Source organism: Manis pentadactyla, chromosome 14 (assembly GCF_030020395.1).
Source record: "Manis pentadactyla isolate mManPen7 chromosome 14, mManPen7.hap1, whole genome shotgun sequence".
NCBI classification, from domain to species: domain Eukaryota; kingdom Metazoa; phylum Chordata; class Mammalia; order Pholidota; family Manidae; genus Manis; species Manis pentadactyla.
Genome location: NC_080032.1, coordinates 35,705,841 through 35,726,032, shown reverse-complemented (window position 1 = coordinate 35,726,032; position 20,192 = coordinate 35,705,841). Strand labels below are relative to the sequence as shown.

Sequence of the window (20,192 nt, the reverse complement as noted above, 5' to 3'; positions counted from 1 at the left end):
GAGTGTGCTTGAGATGAGTTTTTAATTCTCTTCTGCACCTTTCGATTCTCAGGTTCAGGAGAAGCCAGGATTAGGTGTTAAGTTCTAGTGTAGAAGGCACGCTGACACCATGTGTTTCTTTGCAGATAACCGACAGCACACTTGTCCAGCTCTCCATTCACTGTCCTAAACTACAAGCCCTGGTGAGTCTGAGTTTTTTGTAACATTATTCACCTCCTACCAATCAAAGAACATTCCCACAACAGCAAGAATCTGTAAAGACACCATCATTCTTGGTTTCAAAGATATATCAGTTGGCCTAACTTCGGAGGCAGGATATCTAAATGTTACTGCTTTTATTTTAGGAAGTGAACCCATGTCCTTACCACTTAACTCACTTTCATGTTCATCATATCAGGTAGAGTGCAAGTTAGCATGTTAAAAATGATACAGTCCAAAACAAAGGATTGAGGCCATCCTTGTGTTTTATTTACATTTCGTATTTGCTCATATGTTCTATTTTCTATTTTCTTTTCCCTCTATAGATATATATATCGAAAGATCCAAACTGAGTAGCGAAAAATGTCAGACAGCTATAGCCATGCAGATCTTTTATGCACATTTCACATCCAGCCATTTGGGAGTCTGGAGCTGGGATGGAATCCCCACTTACTGAGCAAGCCCCTGTAAACCATGCTGCCGTACCCACTAGGTATATTGTTGCGTTTAAGCCCAACCACAGCCCTGTGATGCAGGCGCTACAGGCATCCCCATTTTGTCAGTCAAGAAACTGAGGCTCAGAATGGTTAAGGGACTTGCCCAAAGTTACGCAACTGTGGGAAGGCCCCAGATCTGTTGGCCTCCAGGGGGTCTGGTCTTTCCACTGCCTTGAGATACACAACAGATTTTTCCTGAGCCAGTTTTCGCTGTTGTCTTTGAAACTTGCTCTGTCCTTAGGGGCTAGAATTTTACCACATCATTAACGTTCCAGTTTGCTTTGAGTTACTGTCCACACCAGTTTTCCTCATTTTCCTATTCTTCTGAATACTTCTTCCTTTGGGCACAAGTGCAGCTGGGTTTTGGATAATCCTGGGAGTTTTTTCAAGAGCTTGGGGTCAAATTTCAGAGATTAATCAAGAACTGACCTATATACAAATTTTCTAAATTGTTGCCATCTATGTATGGCAGATATTTTTGTAGTTCTAATGATGTCTTTACTCCCAAGTTGGTTCAGATCCAGTTTTATAACTAACAGAACCTATTATTCAGGTGTGTTTTCTCCTTTTATCCTCTTAACCCATTGTTCCTTGGCCCTACTGCCTCTCAAGCATATGGGGAAATTTAGAAGCCCTGTGTTTTATTTCCTGTGCCTTTTGGTGGGCCCAAGCCCCATTTCCAGTATAAATAGCCTCCCATGACTTAAGACTTTCAGTGTGTCCTAAGATTTTTTTTTTTTAAATTAAGGTATCATTGATATACAATCTTATAAAGGTTTCACATGAGCAACATTGTGGTTACTACATTCACCCCATATTATCTAGTCCCCACCTCCTCCCCACCACAGTCACTGTCCATCAGTGTAGCAACATGCCACAGAGTATCCTAGATCTTATCCTGTGATTTGGTACATATAAATTTATGGTCATTACATCTTCCTGATGAAGTGACATTTTATTATGAAATGTCCCTCTTTATCATTGATTATACTCTTTCTCTTGAAGTCTATTTTATCTGATATTAATATCAGCTTTCTTATGCTTTTTGCATAGTATATAATTTTCTAAAGATTTTCTGTATTTTTTAATATAAGGAGTGTCTTGTTTTTATCTAGTCTTATCTCTATCTTTTAATTGAAATTTTTAGTCATTTCTGTCTAATATAATATTGATACAGTTGGGCTTTTTCTCCCTTTGGTTTTCTTTTCCTCCTTTCCTATCTTCTTTTAGGTTTAACTGAATATTTTTTAAAATTCCAATTTCTCTGTACATTGATTTTTTTTTTTTCTTTTAGTGGTTAAAACTATTAGGTTAGATTTTATAAGTCTTTCCATCAGTATAAGAAAAACTTTCCTCAGTGGGAGTTCAGGGAGTCTAGGATTGTGATTTAGATGTCAAATCCCAGAAGAAAGAGCAGAATCATCCCTCTTATCTAGCATCAGATAGAGATGCTAGGTAGCCAGGGAAACCACTTCAAATCATCTTTTGGAACAGAGAGGAATATAAACAAGCCAACCCAAGTCTCAGAGAGTCAGGATCAGAAACTATTTTGTGGGTGATGAGAGTGATCCCTACAGTTCAGGTGGTTCTCAGGTCCCAAGAATTGAGCCCCTTTCAGGAGACTGCCAGCTGTTCCTGGCTATGCCTGAGCCCCACCATAAGATGCTACTTCACCGGAGAAAGGAGATGAGGAATTCCTGTAATCAGGAATCGAAAACCCTCCCCCAAGTTCCCCTTACCCACATTATCAAGCTATTTTGTCCAGGTAGCCTGGCCAACTCATTCATTATTATATCACCAAACTCGAAGATAAAAGAGGGAAGGAAGGTGAGAGACTTGTTGGAACATGTCTCAGGGAAAGAGTCTGGGCCCCAGGGAAGAAAATGTCAGGAAATGGCCTTCCCCAAATGTGACAGACAAGTTGCATGATTTTTTTTTTTTTTACATTTCAGCTCAAATTCCATTCAGTCCCTGGCCTTCTCTGGTGAGCACTTCTCAGTATGTGGGACACACACATACTTCTAAATCCTAAGAGACCCCTAGAAGCCTAGGAGAAGGGGGTAAGAAAGAACAAGCTTGAGTCAGCCATCTTTCTCTACTGTGAGTTTCCCTAGCTTTAAATAATGGCAATAATAAGTCCTTCCCTATCGGTAATTATCTAAATATAAATGGATTAAATTTCCCAGTCAAAAGACAGAGTGGCTAAATGGATTAAAAAACATGACCCAGCCATGCACTGCCCACAAGTAACTCACTTTAGATTTAAAGACATACAGAGCCTGAAAGTAAAGAGATGGAAACCTACTCCATGCAGATGGTAAAAAGAGAGCAGAGGGTGGCTAAACATATATCAGACAAAATAAACTTCAGATTGAAAATTGTCACAAGAGACAAAGAAGGACATTACAAAATAATGAAAAGGTCAATCCACTACAAAGATACATCAACTATAAATCTATGTGCACCCAAAACCAGATGATCTAAATATATAAAGCTAGACAAAGACATCACTAGAAAAGAAAACTACAGGCCAAAATCTCTGTTGAATAGAGAGGCATATATTCTCAAATACCAGCAAGCTGAATCCAGTAGCACATTAAAAAGGATCATACACCACAACCAAGTGGGATTTAGCTCTGGGATGCAGGGATGGTTCAATAAATGAAAATCAATTATTGTGATATAAAACATCAACAAAATAAAGGCTAAAAATAACAAGATCATCTCAATAGATGCAGAAAAAGCAACTGATGAAATGCTATACCTTTTTATTATAAAAATTCTCAACAAACTAGAAATAGAAGGAAAATACCTTAACATAATAAAGGCCATATGTGAAAAGCCCATAACTAGTAACATCACTCAATGGGATAGAACTGAAATCTTTTCCTCCAAAATCAGGAGCAAAGCAAGGGTGACCACTCACCACTTTATTTAACATAGTACTATTAAGTCCTAGCCAGAACAGTTAGATAAGAAGAAATAAAAGACATCCATATTGCAAAGGAAGATGTAAAATTATCTCTGTAGACACCATGGATTAGATATGGAAAATTCTAAAGACTATTCAAAAAAACTGAAAACTAGTAAATGAATTCAGTAAAATTACAGGATACAAAATCAACATATAAAATTCAGTTGCATTTCTATATATTACCAATTAACTATTGGTAAAGGAAATTAGGAAACAATCCCATTTACAGTAGCAACATAAAGAATAAAATAGACTAAAAGAAATAGACTAAAGAGGACTACAATCTTTCTTGGATTCTTGTATTCTCATATTGCAAAAATACCTCACACCCATGCACTGTATCTCCTCCACTAGAACTCATCAGGTCCAAACTAACAGGCATTTCTTTGTCCCAACGATTACAGTAGCCTCCCCCTGCTCAACTGTCACCACATTTACACACTCAATAATATGGCAGTTAGGGTGGCTTATCTTTTCAATATCAGTTTTATTTTTATTTATTTATTTATTTATTTTTTTAGGTTAGAATGAGGCTTTAATAAAACAACACATATACAGTATAGTGTTTGGTATACAATGAGCATCGATGTGATGCCCTGTTTTCTTCTTTCATCATTATCATCAGCATCTACAGGCTCACACCACTGATTCTGCAGCAACTCTGACCAAAACATCTGGCCCGAACAGGACAGATCTCACCTTGCTTTTCTCTTTCTCATGCTTGCCAGTGCACTAAGAGAAGCCCCTCTGCTCCCCATCAGTCACCATTTCTTAGTGATTTTTAAATTTTTTTACTTATTTTATCTATTTTTTTATTGTGGTTAAACATACATAACATAAATTTTACCATTCTAATCCATTTTTAGTTCAGTAACACTAAATGCATTCACATTATTGTGCAGCCACTACCATCATCCATTTCTAGAACTTTTCATCTTCTAAAACTGAAAGTCTATACCCACTAAACGATATCTCCCTATTCCTCCCTCTCCCCAGCCCCTAGCAATCTCCTTTTTGTCTCTATGAATTTGACTACTCTATATATCTCATATAAATGTAATCATACAATATTTATCCACTTGTGACTGGCTTGCTTAATTAGCATAATGTTTTCATACATATTGTATCATGTGTCAGAATTTCCTTCTTTTTTCTTTTTTCTTTTAAATAATTATTTTTTATTGAAGGGTAGTTGACGCACAGTATTACATTACATTAGTTTCAAGTGTACAACACAGTGGTAAAACACTTATATACATAATTCTAGGTTCCAGCTATCACCCTACCAAGCTGTTACAATATCTTGACTATATTCCTTATGCTATACATTACATCCCGGTTACTAATTTATTTTACCATTGGAAGTCTGTCCCTTTTTTTTTTTTTTTTTTTTTTGTGAGGGCATCTCTCATATTTATTGATCAAATGGTTGTTAACGACAATAAAATTCTGTATAGGGGAGTCAATGCTCAATGCACAATCATTAATCCACCCCAAGCCTAATTTTCGTCAGTCTCCAATCTTCTGAAGCATAATGAACAAGTTCTTACATGGAGAACAAATTCTTACATAGTGAATAAGTTACATGGTGAACAGTACAAGGGCAGTCATCACAGAAACTTTCGGTTTTGCTCATGCATTATGAACTCTAAACAGTCAGTTCAAATATGAATACTCATTTGGTTTTTATACTTGATTTATATGTGGATACCACATTTCTCTCTTTATTATTATTATTTTTAATAAAATGCTGAAGTGGTAGGTAGATACAAGATAAAGGTAGAAAACATAGTTTAGTGTTGTAAGAGAGCAAATGTAGATGATCAGACTATGTGTTAATCCAAGCTAGACCAGGGCAATAAAAAATCCACGTATGCAGAAGATTTCTCTCAGAACAGGGGGGGTGAGGTTCTAAGCCTCACCTCTGTTGATCCCCAATTTCTCACCTGATGGCCCCCTTGCGACTGTGCCTGTCTTAGGTTGTTCCTCCCTTGAGGAATCTTACCCGTCTCTGGCTAACCAGTCATCTTCCGGGGCCATACAGGGAAATGTGAAGTTGGTAAGTGAGAGGGAAGCCTTATTGTTTGAAAAGGTTAGCTTTTTACTTCTTTGCATATTTATGCCCTGTGGCTTCTATGCCCAGCATTTGTCTTGAGGTATCTTTACCACTTGGAGGAGTTATGATACTCGGTAAATTTGATATGAGGCACGAATTCTATTTAAGGGTTGTAATTAGGAAGGAAGAAGAAAAGCTATAGAAGTAGCAGGCGGAAGAAAACATGGGAAGATTGATTATTTCTTTGACATATCTTCTTGTAGAGTAACTTCAGCATGTATAGGTTTTAAGCTACTACTTAAATTGCACACACACATTAACATAATAGGAGTATAGTTACATAACCAAAGCATATCTGTAATTACCAGCCATCTCCAGTGAAACCAAGAAAACCAGTTGGGCACCTTAGGCATTTGTGAAAACTTATCTATGATATGGTGGATATTGTCCAGCTGAACTTGAACAGTCTGAGAGAAATCAGACAAATTAAAACAACCCATTCCTGGGGACTGTTCACATGCCATATGTTCTTTTAACAGTAAATAGTCTGTAGTTGTAAGACTTTGGAGCGCTACAATTTGCACTTCTCCAAATTCTTGGTTGAGTTCCAACAGTATAGATCCAGTCAAATTTGTTGTTTTACTGTATGCACAGGCCAGCTTAGATATCTCCTTCCTCATTCCCATGGAAAGTCCAGGAACTGGTGGGATGAGTGCATCTACAGCTGTAGCAGTGCGTGGATCTTTGTTGGGGTTTTTTGATGATCATCTTCTGGCATGAGTCTTCCAGAGAGTGCAGATGTTGGAAGTTCTTTTTCGTATCGTATCTTAGTTCATTTTCGGGGTAGCCCAATTAGGATTTGATCCTCTGTATAAACACAAACAGACCCTTTGCCTACACTTTTATATGCCCTTTATACCCTTGTGTAGAACTTGTTGGAGGTTACCACACAGGAACTGCCCTTTTTTTTTTTTTTTTTTTTTTGCTTTGTTTTTGGTATCACTAATCTACACTTACATGATGAATATTATGTTTACTAGGCTCTCCCCTATACCAGGTCTCCCCTATAAACCCCTTTACAGTCACTGTCCATCAGCATAGCAAAATGTTGTAGAATCACTACTTGCCTTCTCTGTGTTGTACAGCCCTCCCTTTTCTCCTACCCCCCCATGCATGTTAATCTTAATACCCCCCTACTTCTCCCCCCCTTATCCCTCCCTACCCACCCATCCTCCCCAGTCCCTTTCCCTTTGGTACCTGTTAGTCCATTCTTGAGTTCTGTGATTCTGCTGCTGTTTTGTTCCTTCAGTTTTTCCTTTGTTCTTATATTCCACAGATAAGTGAAATCATTTGGTATTTCTCTTTCTCCGCTTGGCTTGTTTCACTGAGCATAATACCCTCCAGCTCCATCCATGTTGCTGCAAATGGTTGGATTTGCCCTTTTCTTATGGCTGAGTAGTATTCCATTGTGTATATGTACCACATCTTCTTTATCCATTCATCTATTGATGGACATTTAGGTTGCTTCCAATTCTTGGCTATTGTAAATAGTGCTGCAATAAACATAGGGGTGCATCTGTCTTTCTCAAACTTGATTGCTGCGTTCTTAGGGTAAATTCCTAGGAGTGCAATTCCTGGGTCAAATGGTAAGTCTGTTTTGAGCATTTTGATGTACCTCCATACTGCTTTCCACAATGGTTGAACTAACTTACATTCCCACCAGCAGTGTAGGAGGGTTCCCCTTTCTCCACAGCCTCGCCAACATTTGTTGTTGTTTGTCTTTTGGATGGCAGCCATCCTTACTGGTGTGAGGTGATACCTCATTGTAGTTTTAATTTGCATTTCTCTGATAATTAGCGATGTGGAGCATCTTTTCATGTGTCTGTTGGCCATCTGTATTTCTTTTTTGGAGAACTGTCTGTTCAGTTCCTCTGCCCATTTTTTAATTGGGTTATTTGTTTTTTGTTTGTTGAGGCGTGTGAGCTCTTTATATATTCTGGACGTCAAGCCTTTATCGGATGTGTCATTTTCAAATATATTCTCCCATACTGTAGGGATCCTTCTTGTTCTATTGATGGTGTCTTTTGCTGTACAGAAGCTTTTCAGCTTAATATAGTCCCACTTACTCATTTTTGCTGTTGTTTTCCTTGCCTAGGGAGATATGTTCAAGAAGAGGTCACTCATGTTTATGTCTAAGAGGTTTTTGCCTATGTTTTCTTCCAAGAGTTTAATGGTTTCATGGCTTACATTCAGGTCTTTGATCCATTTTGAGTTTACTTTTGTATATGGGGTTAGACAATGGTCCAGTTTCATTCTCCTACATGTAGCTGTCCAGTTTTGCCAGCACCACCTGTTGAAGAGACTGTCATTTCGCCATTGTATGTCCATGGCTCCTTTATCAAATATTAATTGACCATATATGTCTGGGTTAATGTCTGGATTCTCTAGTCTGTTCCATTGGTCTGTGGCTCTGCTCTTGTGCCAGTACCAAATTGTCTTGATTACTATGGCTTTATAGTAGAGCTTGAAGTTGGGGAGTGAGATCCCCCCTACTTTATTCTTCTTTCTCAGGATTGCTTTGGCTATTCGGGGTCTTTGGTGTTTCCATATGAATTTTTGAATTATTTGTTCCAGTTCATTGAAGAATGTTGCTGGTAGTTTCATAGGGATTGCATCAAATCTGTATATTGCTTTGGGCAGGATGGCCATTTTGACGATATTAATTCTTCCTAGCCACGAGCATGGGATGAGTTTCCATCTGTTAGTGTCCCCTTTAATTTCTCTTAAGAGTGACTTGTAGTTTTCAGAGTATAAGTCTTTCACTTCTTTGGTTAGGTTTATTCCTAGGTATTTTATTTTTTTTGATGCAATTGTGAATGGAGTTGTTTTCCTGATTTCTCTTTCTGTTGGTTCATTGTTAGTATATAGGAAAGCCACAGATTTCTGTGTGTTGATTTTGTATCCTGCAACTTTGCTGTATTCCGATATCAGTTCTAGTAGTTTTGGGGTGGAGTCTTTAGGGTTTTTTATGTACAGTATCATGTCATCTGCAAATAGTGACAGTTTAACTTCTTCTTTACCAATCTGGATTCCTTGTATTTCTTTATTTTGTCTGATTGCCGTGGCTAGGACCTCCAGTACTATGTTAAATAACAGTGGAGAGAGTGGGCATCCCTGTCTAGTTCCCGATCTCAGAGGAAATGCTTTCAGCTTCTCGCTGTTCAATATAATGTTGGCTGTGGGTTTATCATAGATGGCCTTTATTATGTTGAGGTACTTGCCCTCTATTCCCATTTTGCTGAGAGTTTTTAACATGAATGGATGTTGAACTTTGTCAAATGCTTTTTCAGCATCTATGGAAATGATCATGTGGTTTTTGTCTTTCTTTTTGTTGATGTGGTGGATGATGTTGATGGACTTTTGAATGTTGTACCATCCTTGCATCCCTGGGATGAATCCCACTTGGTCATGGTGTATGATCCTTTTGATGTATTTTTGAATTCGGTTTGCTAATATTTTGTTGAGTATTTTTGCATCTACGTTCATCAGGGATATTGGTCTGTAGTTTTCTTTTTTGGTGGGGTCTTTGCCTGGTTTTGGTATTAGGGTGATGTTAGCTTCATAGAATGAGTTTGGGAGTATCCCCTCCTCCTCTATTTTTTGGAAAACTTTAAGGAGAATGGGTATTATGTCTTCCCTGTATGTCTGATAAAATTCCGAGGTAAATCCATCTGGCCCGGGGGTTTTGTTCTTTGGTAGTTTTTTGATTACCTCTTCAATTTCATTGCTGGTAATTGGTCTGTTTAGATTTTCTGTTTCTTCCTGGGTCAATCTTGGAAGGTTATATTTTTCTAGGAAGTTGTCCATTTCTCCTAGGTTTCCCAGCTTGTTAGCATATAGGTTTTCATTGTATTCTCCAATAATTCTTTGCATTTCCGTGGGGTCCGTCGTGATTTTTCCTTTCTCGTTTCTGATACTGTTGATTTGTGTTGACTCTCTTTTCTTCTTAATAAGTCTGGCTAGAGGCTTATCTATTTTGTTTATTTTCTCGAAGAACCAGCTCTTGGTTTCATTGATTTTTGCTATTGTTTTATTCTTCTCAATTTTATTTATTTCTTCTCTGATCTTTATTATGTCCCTCCTTCTGCTGACCTTAGGCCTCATCTGTTCTTCTTTTTCCAATTTCGATAATTGTGACATTAGACCATTCATTTGGGATTGCTCTTCCTTTTTTAAATATGCTTGGATTGCTATATACTTTCCTCTTAAGACTGCTTTTGCTGTGTCCCACAGAAGTTGGGGCTTAGTGTTGTTGTTGTCATTTGTTTCCATATATTGCTGGATCTCCATTTTGATTTGGTCATTGATCCATTGATTATTTAGGAGCGTGTTGTTAAGCCTCCATGTGTTTGTGAGCCTCTTTGCTTTCTTTGTACAGTTTATTTCTAGTTTTATGCCTTTGTGGTCTGAAAAGTTGGTTGGTAGGATTTCAATCTTTTGGAATTTTCTGAGGCTCTTTTTGTGGCCTAGTATGTGGTCTATTCTGGAGAATGTTCCATGTGCACTTGAGAAGAATGTATATCCCGCTGCTTTTGGATGTAGAGTTCTATAGATGTTTATTAGGTCCATCTGCTCTACTGTGTTGTTCAGTGCTTCCGTGTCCTTACTTATTTTCTGCCCAGTGGATCTATCCTTTGGGGTGAGTGGTGTGTTGAAGTCTCCTAGAATGAATGCATTGCAGTCTATATCCCACTTTAGTTCTGTTAGTATTTGTTTCACATATGCTGGTGCTCCTGTGTTGGGTGCATATATATTTAGAATGGTTATATCCTCTTGTTGGACTGAGCCCTTTATCATTATGTAGTGTCCTTCTTTATCTCTTGTTACTTTCTTTGTTTTGAAGTCTATTTTGTCTGATATTAGTACTGCAACCCCTGCTTTCTTCTCACTGTTGTTTGCTTGAAATATGTTTTTCCATCCCTTGACTTTTAGTCTGTACATGTCTTTGGGTTTGAGGTGAGTTTCTTGTAAGCAGCATATAGATGGGTCTTGCTTTTTTATCCATTCTGTTACTCTGTGTCTTTTGATTGGTGCATTCAACCCATTAACATTCAGGGTGACTATTGAAAGATATGTACTTATTGCCATTGCAGGCTTTAAATTCGTGGTTACCAAAGGTTCAAGGTTAGCCTCTTTAGTATCTTACTGCCTAACTTAGCTCGCTTATTGAGCTGTTATATACACTGTCTGGAGATTCTTTTCTTCTCTCCCTTCTTGTTCCTCCTCCTCGATTCTTCATATGTTGGGTGTTTTGTGCTGTGCTCCTTCTAGGAGTGCCCCCATCTAGAGCAGTCCCTGTAAGATGTTCTGTAGAGGTGGTTTGTGGAAAGCAAATTCCCTCAGCTTTTGTTTGTCTGGGAATTGTTTAATCCCACCGTCATATTTGAATGATAGTCGTGCTGGATACAGTATCCTTGGTTCAAGGCCCTTCTGTTTCATTGTATTAAATATATCATGCCATTCTCTTCTGGCCTGTAGGGTTTCTGTTGAGAAATCTGACGTTAGCCTGATGGGTTTCCCTTTATAGGTGACCTTTTTCTCTCTAGCTGCCTTTAACACTCTTTCCTTGTCCTTGATCTTTGCCATTTTAATTATTATGTGTCTTGGTGTTGCCCTTCTTGGATCCTTTCTGTTGGGGGTTCTGTGTATTTCCGTGGTCTGTTCGATTACTTCCTCCCCCAGTGTGGGGAAGTTTTCAGCAATTATTTCTTCTAAGATACTTTCCATCTCTTTTCCTCTCTCTTCTTCTTCTGGGACCCCTATAATACGGATATTGTTCCTTTTGGATTGGTCACACAGTTCTCTTAATATTGTTTCATTCCTGGAGATCCTTTTGTCTCTATGTCAGCTTCCATGCGTTCCTGTTCTCTGATTTCAATTCCATCAATGGCCTCTTGCATTCTATCCATTCTGCTTATAAACCCTTCCAGAGTTTGTTTCATTTCTGCGATCTCCTTTCTGGCATCTGTGATCTCCTTCCGGACTTCATCCCATCTCTCTTGCGTATTTCTCTGCATCTCTGTCAGCATGTTTATGATTCTTATTTTGAATTCTTTTTCAGGGAGACTGGTTAGGTCTGTCTCCTTCTCTGGTGTTGTCTCTGTGATCTTTGTCTGCCTGTAGCTTTGCCTTTTCATGGTGATAGGAATAGTCTGCAGAACTGGGACGAGTGACGGCTGGAAGGACTTCCTTTCTTGTTGGTTTGTGGCCCTCCTCTCCTGGGAGAACAGCGACCTCTAGTGGCTTGTGCTGGGCAGCTGCGCGCAGACAGGGTTTCTGCTTCCTGCCCGGTTGCTATGGAGTTATTCTCCGCTGTTCCTGTGGGCGTGGCCTGGCTCGGGCAGCTACTCCAAAGTGGTGGAGTCGCGTTGGAGCAGGAGCTGCTGGGAGGCTATTTATCTCCGTAAGGGGCCTCCCTGCTCCCTGCAGCCCAGGGGTTAGGGTGCCCAGAGATCCCGGATTCCCTACCTCTGGATTAAGTGACCCGCCCTGCCCCTTTAAGACTTCCAAAAAGCACCCGCCAAAACAAAACAACGACCACCAAAAAAAAAAAAAGAAAAAAAATTTTTTTAATTAAAAAAAAAAAAAAAAGTTTTTAATTAAAAAAAAAAAAGGTGGTTGTTCGTTTTTCTTTATTCTCCGGTGCCAGCCTCAGGCCTCTGCTCACCAGTCTTTCTGCCCTGTTTCCCTAGTATTGGGATCCCTATCCCTTTAAGACTTCCAAAAAGCGCTCGCCAAAACAAAACAGCAAAAAAGCAAAAATAAAATGGTCGCGCGCTTTTCTTATGTCCTCTGTCGCCCAGCCTCCAGTGCCTGCTCACTGTTCTTGCTGCCCTGTTTTCCCAGTATCGAGCGCCCTGCACTCTGGCCCGGATGGCTGGGGCTGGGTGTTCGGCAGCCCTGGGCTCCGTCTCCCTCCCGCTCTGCCTGCTCTTCTCCCGCCGGGAGCTGGGGGGAGGGGCGCTCGGCTCCCGCGGGGCCGGGGCTTGTATCTTACCCCCTTCGCGAGGCGCTGGGTTCTCTCAGGTGCGGATGTGGTCTGGATATTGTCCTGTGTCCTCTGGTCTTTATTCTAGGAAGGGTTGTCTTTGTTATATTTTCATAGATATATGTGGTTTTGGGAGGAGATTTCCGCTGCTCTACTCACGCCGCCATCTTCCGCCCCCAATATTAGTTTTATACTGAAGTAAAATCTGCAGAAAAGAGCATCGTCATAGGTTTATACTTCAGTGCAGTTCCATAAAATGGAACACACCCAGATTAAGAATCAACATTACCAGGAGCCCAGAAAGTCCTCCTCCCTTCCAGTCACCAACCATCTCCCACCCCCAGGGCGGTAACTTCCAATAACAGATTAGTTTTGCGATTTTCTCAGGTATTATGTGAATTAGGTAAATGGAATCGTCGTATGTAATCTTTGTCTGGCTTCCGTACTAGTACATTTGTGAAATTCCTGTTGTTGCCACACATTAATACATTGCCCATTTGCATTGCCATATATAATGGGTACACTGTAATTTATCCTTTCTACTAGTGAATGTTTGAGTGGTTTACAGTTTGGAGCTATTAAACCAACATTGCTACGTCTCTTGGTTAACACACACAGGCATTTCAGTCAGGAGCACCCAGTTCCCCTGAAGTGTGTGAGTCCCAGTTGTTCTGCATCCTCACAACTTGTTTCCATCTTTTTCCTTTTGGTCATCCTGATGGGTATGGAGTGATACATGATCTTTTTGAAAAACGGATGTAGTATTGCCCTCTCCTTCAGACTCTTCCCAGTGACCTCACAATCAAAGCTAGACTCCTCTGTGGCCTACACAGTTCTGTGATCTGGCCTTGTGGCTCCTGACCCTTCAGATGTCAGGCCCGTGGACACCTCCTCAGGCCAGATCCGCTGTCATTTAGTCTCAGAGCACCTGCCTCAGCTCCAGCTTAATAGTTACACTATTTTATTTTGAGACTCTGAGCTCCACCAGTACAGAAAAGCATATTGTGTTCACCATTACAACACAGGTCCTAGCAGAGTTGGAATGCACATATTTGAAGGAAGAAATGAATAATTGGGACTTTGATACAGTACTTTTTACTTCCGAACTTTTATGGTAAGGTGAATATTACATTTTTTTTAACATGCATTGGGAGAAACTCTCAGGTCTGAAATTGATATGGATAACTTAAATTATAAAAATATCATGACTATTAATCTGAATTTATGTTCTGCAACCTTTACTATTTACACCCAGGAGAAGCCAGTAATATCAGATCACACCATTCAAGATCTGTTTAATTATAACCATCAAAAATGCTCAGGATGCCTCTTAGTCACAGTTTTCTAGGTGAACAAGGACATCAGACTCATCCATTTCACTGGCCTTTCCTCAAATGAAGAATTGGGCTATGAAACTGCATTGTGTGAAGTAAACTGTGAAATTTTCCTTGAAGTATTTTTCTTTCTTTTTGGTTTTAAAAAAGTCTTTAATAATAAATGAAAAATTAATAGCAATTGTGTGAAGTAAACTGTGAAATTTCCCTTGAAGTATTTTTCTTTCTTCTTGGTTTTAAAAAAGTCTTTAATAATAAATGAAAAATTAATAGCAATTTAATAAAAATGGCAGAGGCTTGTTCTGCCATTCCTCAATCACAAGATTGATGTCAGATCTCAAATGTGGTTTCTGGCCATGTTGCATTCTAATATCCAGCTGTTCTACTTCTCTCTCATCTCTGAGGGCAGGAGGAACTATTAATCATTCCTCTGCTCATTGAACTGGATTCTTTTCATGGCCCCCAAGACATGGGGAAACCTGCTAGCCAAACCACCTAGATTTCCAAGAAAAGTGGTCAATTTGAATGCAGGCTGACCTCCCACTCAGGTTTCTGATAAGAACATTAACCCTGCCTTGATGGGCACTAAAGGTTGAATGTTTCAGAATTACTGAGAGAGAGTCCTGGGTGCCACTAGGCTCTGTTTTTTTTTAAATCAAGATACAATTGATACATTAGTTTCAGGTGTACAACATATTGTATACTGCAAAGTGATCATGAATAAGTAGCTAACATCATTATAAAAATTTTCTTCCTGTGATGAGAACTTTTAAGATTTATTCTTAGCAACATTCAAATATGCAGTAGTATTTCCTATAGTCACCATATGGTACATGACATACTTACTTCATAACTGGGAAGTTGTACCTTTTGACCCCTTTCACCCTTTTCTCCCACCTCCTGCCTCTGGCGACCACCAATACTCTGTATCTATGAAGATGATTTTTTTGTTTTTAGACTCCACATATAAATGAGGTCATATAGTATTTGTCTTCCTGTATCTGACTTATTTACTTAGCATAATGCCCTCAAGGTCAGTCCATGACACGAATGGCAAAATTTCATTTTCTTTTATGGTGGAATAATTTTCCACTCTGTGCATGTGTGTGTCACATTTTCTTCACCCATTCATCTGTCAGGGACACTTAGATTGCTTCCATATTGTGGCTATTGTAAATAATGCTGCAATGAACATGGGGGTGCTTATATCTTTACAAATTAGTGTTTTCTTTGTTGTTGTTGTTAAATACCCAGAAGTGAAATTGCTGGGTCACATGGTAATTCCATTTTTAATATTTTGAAGAATCTCCACAGTTTTCTATAGTGGCTGCACCAATTTACATTCCCACCAGTAGTACACAAGAGTTACCTTTCTCCACATCCTCACCAGTACTTGTTATTTCTTGTCGTTTTGGTAATAGCCATTTTTGACAGGTGTGGTAACCTTGTGGTTTTGAGTTGTATTTCCCTGATGGTTAGTGATGAGCATCTTCTCATGTACTTGTTACCATCTGTATGTCTGGAAAAAGGACTATTCAGAACCTGTGCTCCTCTAAATCAGACTTTTTTTGCTGTTGAGTTCTATGAGTTCCTTATGTATTTTGGATATTTGCCCCTTACCAGATATATGATCCACAAATATTTTCTCCCATTCAGTAGGCTGACATTTCATGTTGCCGATGGCATCCTTTGCCGTGTTTATAATTTGGTGTAGTTCCACTTGGTCATTTTACTTTTGGTGTCAGTAACGAAAAGTCACAACCAAGACTAATGTCAAGGAACAATGCCTATGTTTCCTCTAGTTTTACGGTTTTGGATCTTATGTTCAGGTCTGTAATTCATTGTGAGTTAATTTTTGTATATAGTGTAAAATTTTTTTGTATATAGTGTAAAAAAAAAGGGGTCCAGTTTCATTCTTTTGCATGTGTACACCACTTATTGAAGAGAATGTCATTTCCTCAATGGATACTTTTGGCTCATTTGTCGTAAATTAATTAACCATATATGCATGAGTTTATTTCTGGGCTTTGTGTTCTCTTCCATTGATCTGTGTGTCTGTTTTTATACCGGTCCCATACTCTTTGATGACCATAGCATTATAATTTGAAACCAGGGAGCATGATACCTCCAGCTTTGTTCTCAAGATCGCTTTGGATACTTGGAGTCTTTTGTGGTCCCATACAAATTTTAGGATTGTTTTTTCTATTTCTATGAACATTATTATTTTGATAGGGATTGCATTGAATCTGTAGATTGCTTTGGGTAGTATGGCTATTTTAACAATATTATTTCTTCCAGTCCATGCATGGAATGTATTTCCATTTGTGCTTGTGTCATCTTTATTTCATCAGTATCTTCTAGTTTTCAGTGTGCAGGTTTTCCACCTCCTAGGTTAAATTTATTCCTAGATATTTTATCCTTTTTGGTTCAGTTGTAAATACGATTGTTAATGTCTTTGATAGTTTATTATTAGTATATAAAATGCCACAGATTTTTGTATGTTGATTTTGTACCCTGCAACTTCACTGAATTAGTTCTAACAGGGTTTTGGGGTGTTTTTTTTTGGCAGAGTCTTTAAAGTTCTCTATAATATTATGTCATCTGTAGATAATGACAGTTTTACCTCTTCCTTTCTAATTAGGATGCCTTTTCTTCCTTTTTCTTGCCTAATTGCTCTGGCCAGGACTTCCAATATTACATTAAATAAAAATGGCAAGAGTGAGCATCCTTATCTTTTTTCTCATCTTAGAGGAAAGGCTTTGAGCTTTCCCCACTGAGTATGATGTTTGTTGAATAGGCTGTGGGTCTGTTACATATAGCCTTTATTATGTTGTGATATGTTTTTTCACACTTTGTTGAGATTTTTTGTCATAAATGGTTGTTGAATTTTGTCATGCTTTTTCAGCATCTATTGCAATGTGGTTTCTATCCTTCATTTTATAGTGTATCACATTGATTTGCTGATGTTGAAATACCCTTGCATCCCTTGAATAAATCCCACTTGACTGTGGTGTATGATCCTTGTAACGTATTGTTGAATTCAGTTTGTTAATATTTTGTTGAGGATTTTTTCATGTATGTTCATCAGGAATATGGTCTGCAATTTTCTTGTGGCATCCTTGTCTGGTTTTGGTATCAGGGTAATACTGGCCTCATAAAATGGGGTTCGGTAGTGTTCCTTCATGTCCTATTTTTTGGAAGAGTTTAAAAGAATTGGTGTTGATTATTCTTTAAACATTTGGTAGGATTCACCAGTGATACCATCTTGTCCTGGAATTTTGTTTGTTGAAAGTTTTATCATTACTGATTCCATCTCCTAGTAGTAAGTTCAGATTTTCTGTTTTTACATTTATCAGTCTTGGTTGGTTGTATGCTACTATTAATTTATTAGTTTCTTCTAAGTTATCCAATTTGTTGGCATATAATTGTTCATAATTTTCTCTTATGACCCTTTGTATTTCTGTGTTATCAGTTGTATGCAATGTCTCCTCTTGCATTTCTGACTGAGTCCTCTTTTCTCTTGGGGAGTCTAGATAAAGGTTTGTCAGTTTTGTTTGAAACCAGCTTTTGGTTTCACTAATCTTTTCTGTCGTCTCTATTTCATTCAGTTCCCCTCTGATCTTTATTTCTTCCCTTCTACTAACTTTGGGTTTGCTTTGTTCTTTTTTCTCCTTTCTTGAAATATAAAGTTTGAGACTTTCTGGTTTCTTGAGGTAGACATTTATTGCTGTGAACTCCCTCTTAGATCTGTTTTTGGCACACCCCATAAATTTTGGCTTATTACACTTCCATTTCTATTTGTTTCCAGGTATTTTTTTTACTTCTCATCTCATCTTTGACCCATTGATAGTTCAGCAGCATGTTAATCTCCACATTTGTGAATTTTTGTTTTCTTCTTATAACTGATTTCTAGTTTCATACCACTGTAGTTGGGAAAGATGCTTGATAAGAATGATTTCAATCTTAAATTTATTAAGACTTATTTTGTATCCCAACATATCATCTACCCTGAAGAATGTTCCATGTGCACTTAAGAAAAATGCATCTCCTGGTACTTTTGGGTGGAATATTCTGTATCTGTTAAGTCCTCTGATGTAACATGTCAAGTCTAATGTGTCCTTACTGAATTTCTGGATCATCTATCCACTCATGTAGTGGGGTCTTAAAAGTCCCCTATCAGTGAGATTTATTTTTTAATGTTTTCTTGTTACTAATCAGTGCCCTATCTTTTCACCTTAACGAAGTCCCTTTAACATTTCTTGTAAGGCCAGTGTAATGGTAATGAACTGCTTTAGCCTATCTGGAAAACTCTCTCCTTCCATGCTGAATGATAACTTTGCTGGGTATTCTTGGGTGGAAGTTTTTCTTTCAGCACTTCAAATATTACATGTCACTCCCTTCTGGCCTGAAAAGCTTTTGCCACAGTCTGCTGATAATCTTACTGTAGGAGGCTTGGGGGGTTACCTTGTATGAAGAAATAAAGAATAATGTATGTAACAAGTTTGTTTTTCTCTTGCTTTTAAGATTCTCTCCTCTAACCTTTGACATTTTAATTATGTGTCATAATGTAGGTCTCTATGGGCTTCCCGAATCTGTTTCCTTCCTTAGGTTCCAGAGGTTTTCAGCCATTATTTCTTCAAATAAGCTTTCTGCCCCTTCTGAAACCCCTACAATGGTGTTAGTTTACTTGGTGTCCCATTAAGTTCTTTAGGCTATTTTCAGTTTTTTTCTTTTTGCTGCTCTGAGTTCCACTGCACTGTCTTTGAGTTCATTGATCCTGTCTAGTTTCATCTAGTCTGCTCTTGAGACCCTGTTGTTATTTTATTCTTTAGCTCCATTACCTTTATTTGGCACTTCACTATGTTTTCTCTTTGTTGAAGTACTGTGTTCATCCATGCTTCTCCCAAGTACGGTGAGCATTGTTATGACCATTACTTTGAACTCTTTATCAGGTTAATTGCTTATCTCTGTTTCATTAGGTTTTTTTCCTGAGGTTTTATCTGAACCACTTGGAACATATTCCTGTTTCTTCATTTTGCTAGACTCTGTTGGTTTCTATACAGTAGATGAAACCACCACCAATGTGAGTCTTGGAAGGAGTGGCCTGGTATTGGAAATGAACCTTGTCATTCAACACTGTCCTAGCTTTTGGTTGCCTCTCAAACCTTTGTCATTGTCCAAGCAGATTATTTTTAATGGCTCCCAGCAGTTGAGGGTGTACCACGATCTGTCAGTGTCCCAAACGGGAGGATCAGCACCTAGATTCAGACTGACTGGAAGCCAGAACCTCAGGCAGCAACTTCTAAATTATGCAAATATATAGTGCCAGGTGATCTAGAGGTGTCCTCTGGGTGACAGTCACAAAAACCAGGGCTCTACATGAGTGTGAGTCTGTCTAGAGACACCAGCAAATTGTAGAAGGCAGAGGGAGAGCACAGAGATGGTGCACACTGGCCTGCATCCCAAGAGCACATCCGTAGGCCTCTCGGTGTGTACCTGAGGCCTACCTGCAGGCCAAAACTCCAGGACAGTGAGTAGGCCACTTTTACAGAAGGGGAGGTGGGGAGAGAAGAGACAGAATCTCGGTCTGTCTTTAAGTGCCCTGGGGATGGTAACCGGCCAAGAACTATCTCCCCAATGGGACCCAGGAATGCAGGCCCCCTAGCCACCAGAGCCAGGTGATCAAGGAGCCGCCTCCGAGCAGCAGCTGCAAAAACTGGGGCACTAAACACATGTAAACACTCCCTTGCAGGGATACTGGCAACTCCAGAGTAGCAGAGGGGCAGTGCAAAGACAGCACTCCAAGGCTTCTAGAAAGGTTTAGTCAGCCCTTAGATTGTCTCATTGGAAGCTTGCCCCTCATGCTCCTGCTATGAAGCTAATAGGCCTCTTGCACAGAAATAATGAGCTCCTGGGCCTTTTGTCTTTTGCTGTGTTCTGAAGGGTGGTAGCCATGTAAGAACTCTCTCTTTTGGTTACAGTCCTGTGAGAACCTGGTGTTAAGACCCACTGGCCACCAGCACCAGAGGTATCCCGACAGCAGCTAGCTGCAAAAACCAGGATACCAGATGCATGTGAAAGCTCT

General features: G+C 39.0%; 1 protein-coding gene across 9 annotated transcripts in view; it reads left to right on the top strand.

Moving 5' to 3' along the window:
- Window positions 1-20,192, top strand: part of FBXL2 (F-box and leucine rich repeat protein 2) — a 95,343-nt gene that overhangs the window by 65,877 nt on the left and 9,274 nt on the right. For 8 of the 9 annotated variants that reach the window (XR_005026212.2, XR_005026214.2, XM_036892243.2 and 5 more), the window contains one exon: window positions 126-182. Coding sequence is in view for 7 of the 9 variants with exons in the window: in XM_036892243.2 (XP_036748138.2) it covers window positions 126-182 (57 nt within the window). In the remaining 2 variants the exon portion in view is untranslated. Of the gene's footprint in view, window positions 1-125; window positions 183-2,647; window positions 2,680-20,192 lie in introns of all 9 variants that reach the window. The other variant, XM_057492495.1, reaches the window with a different exon arrangement.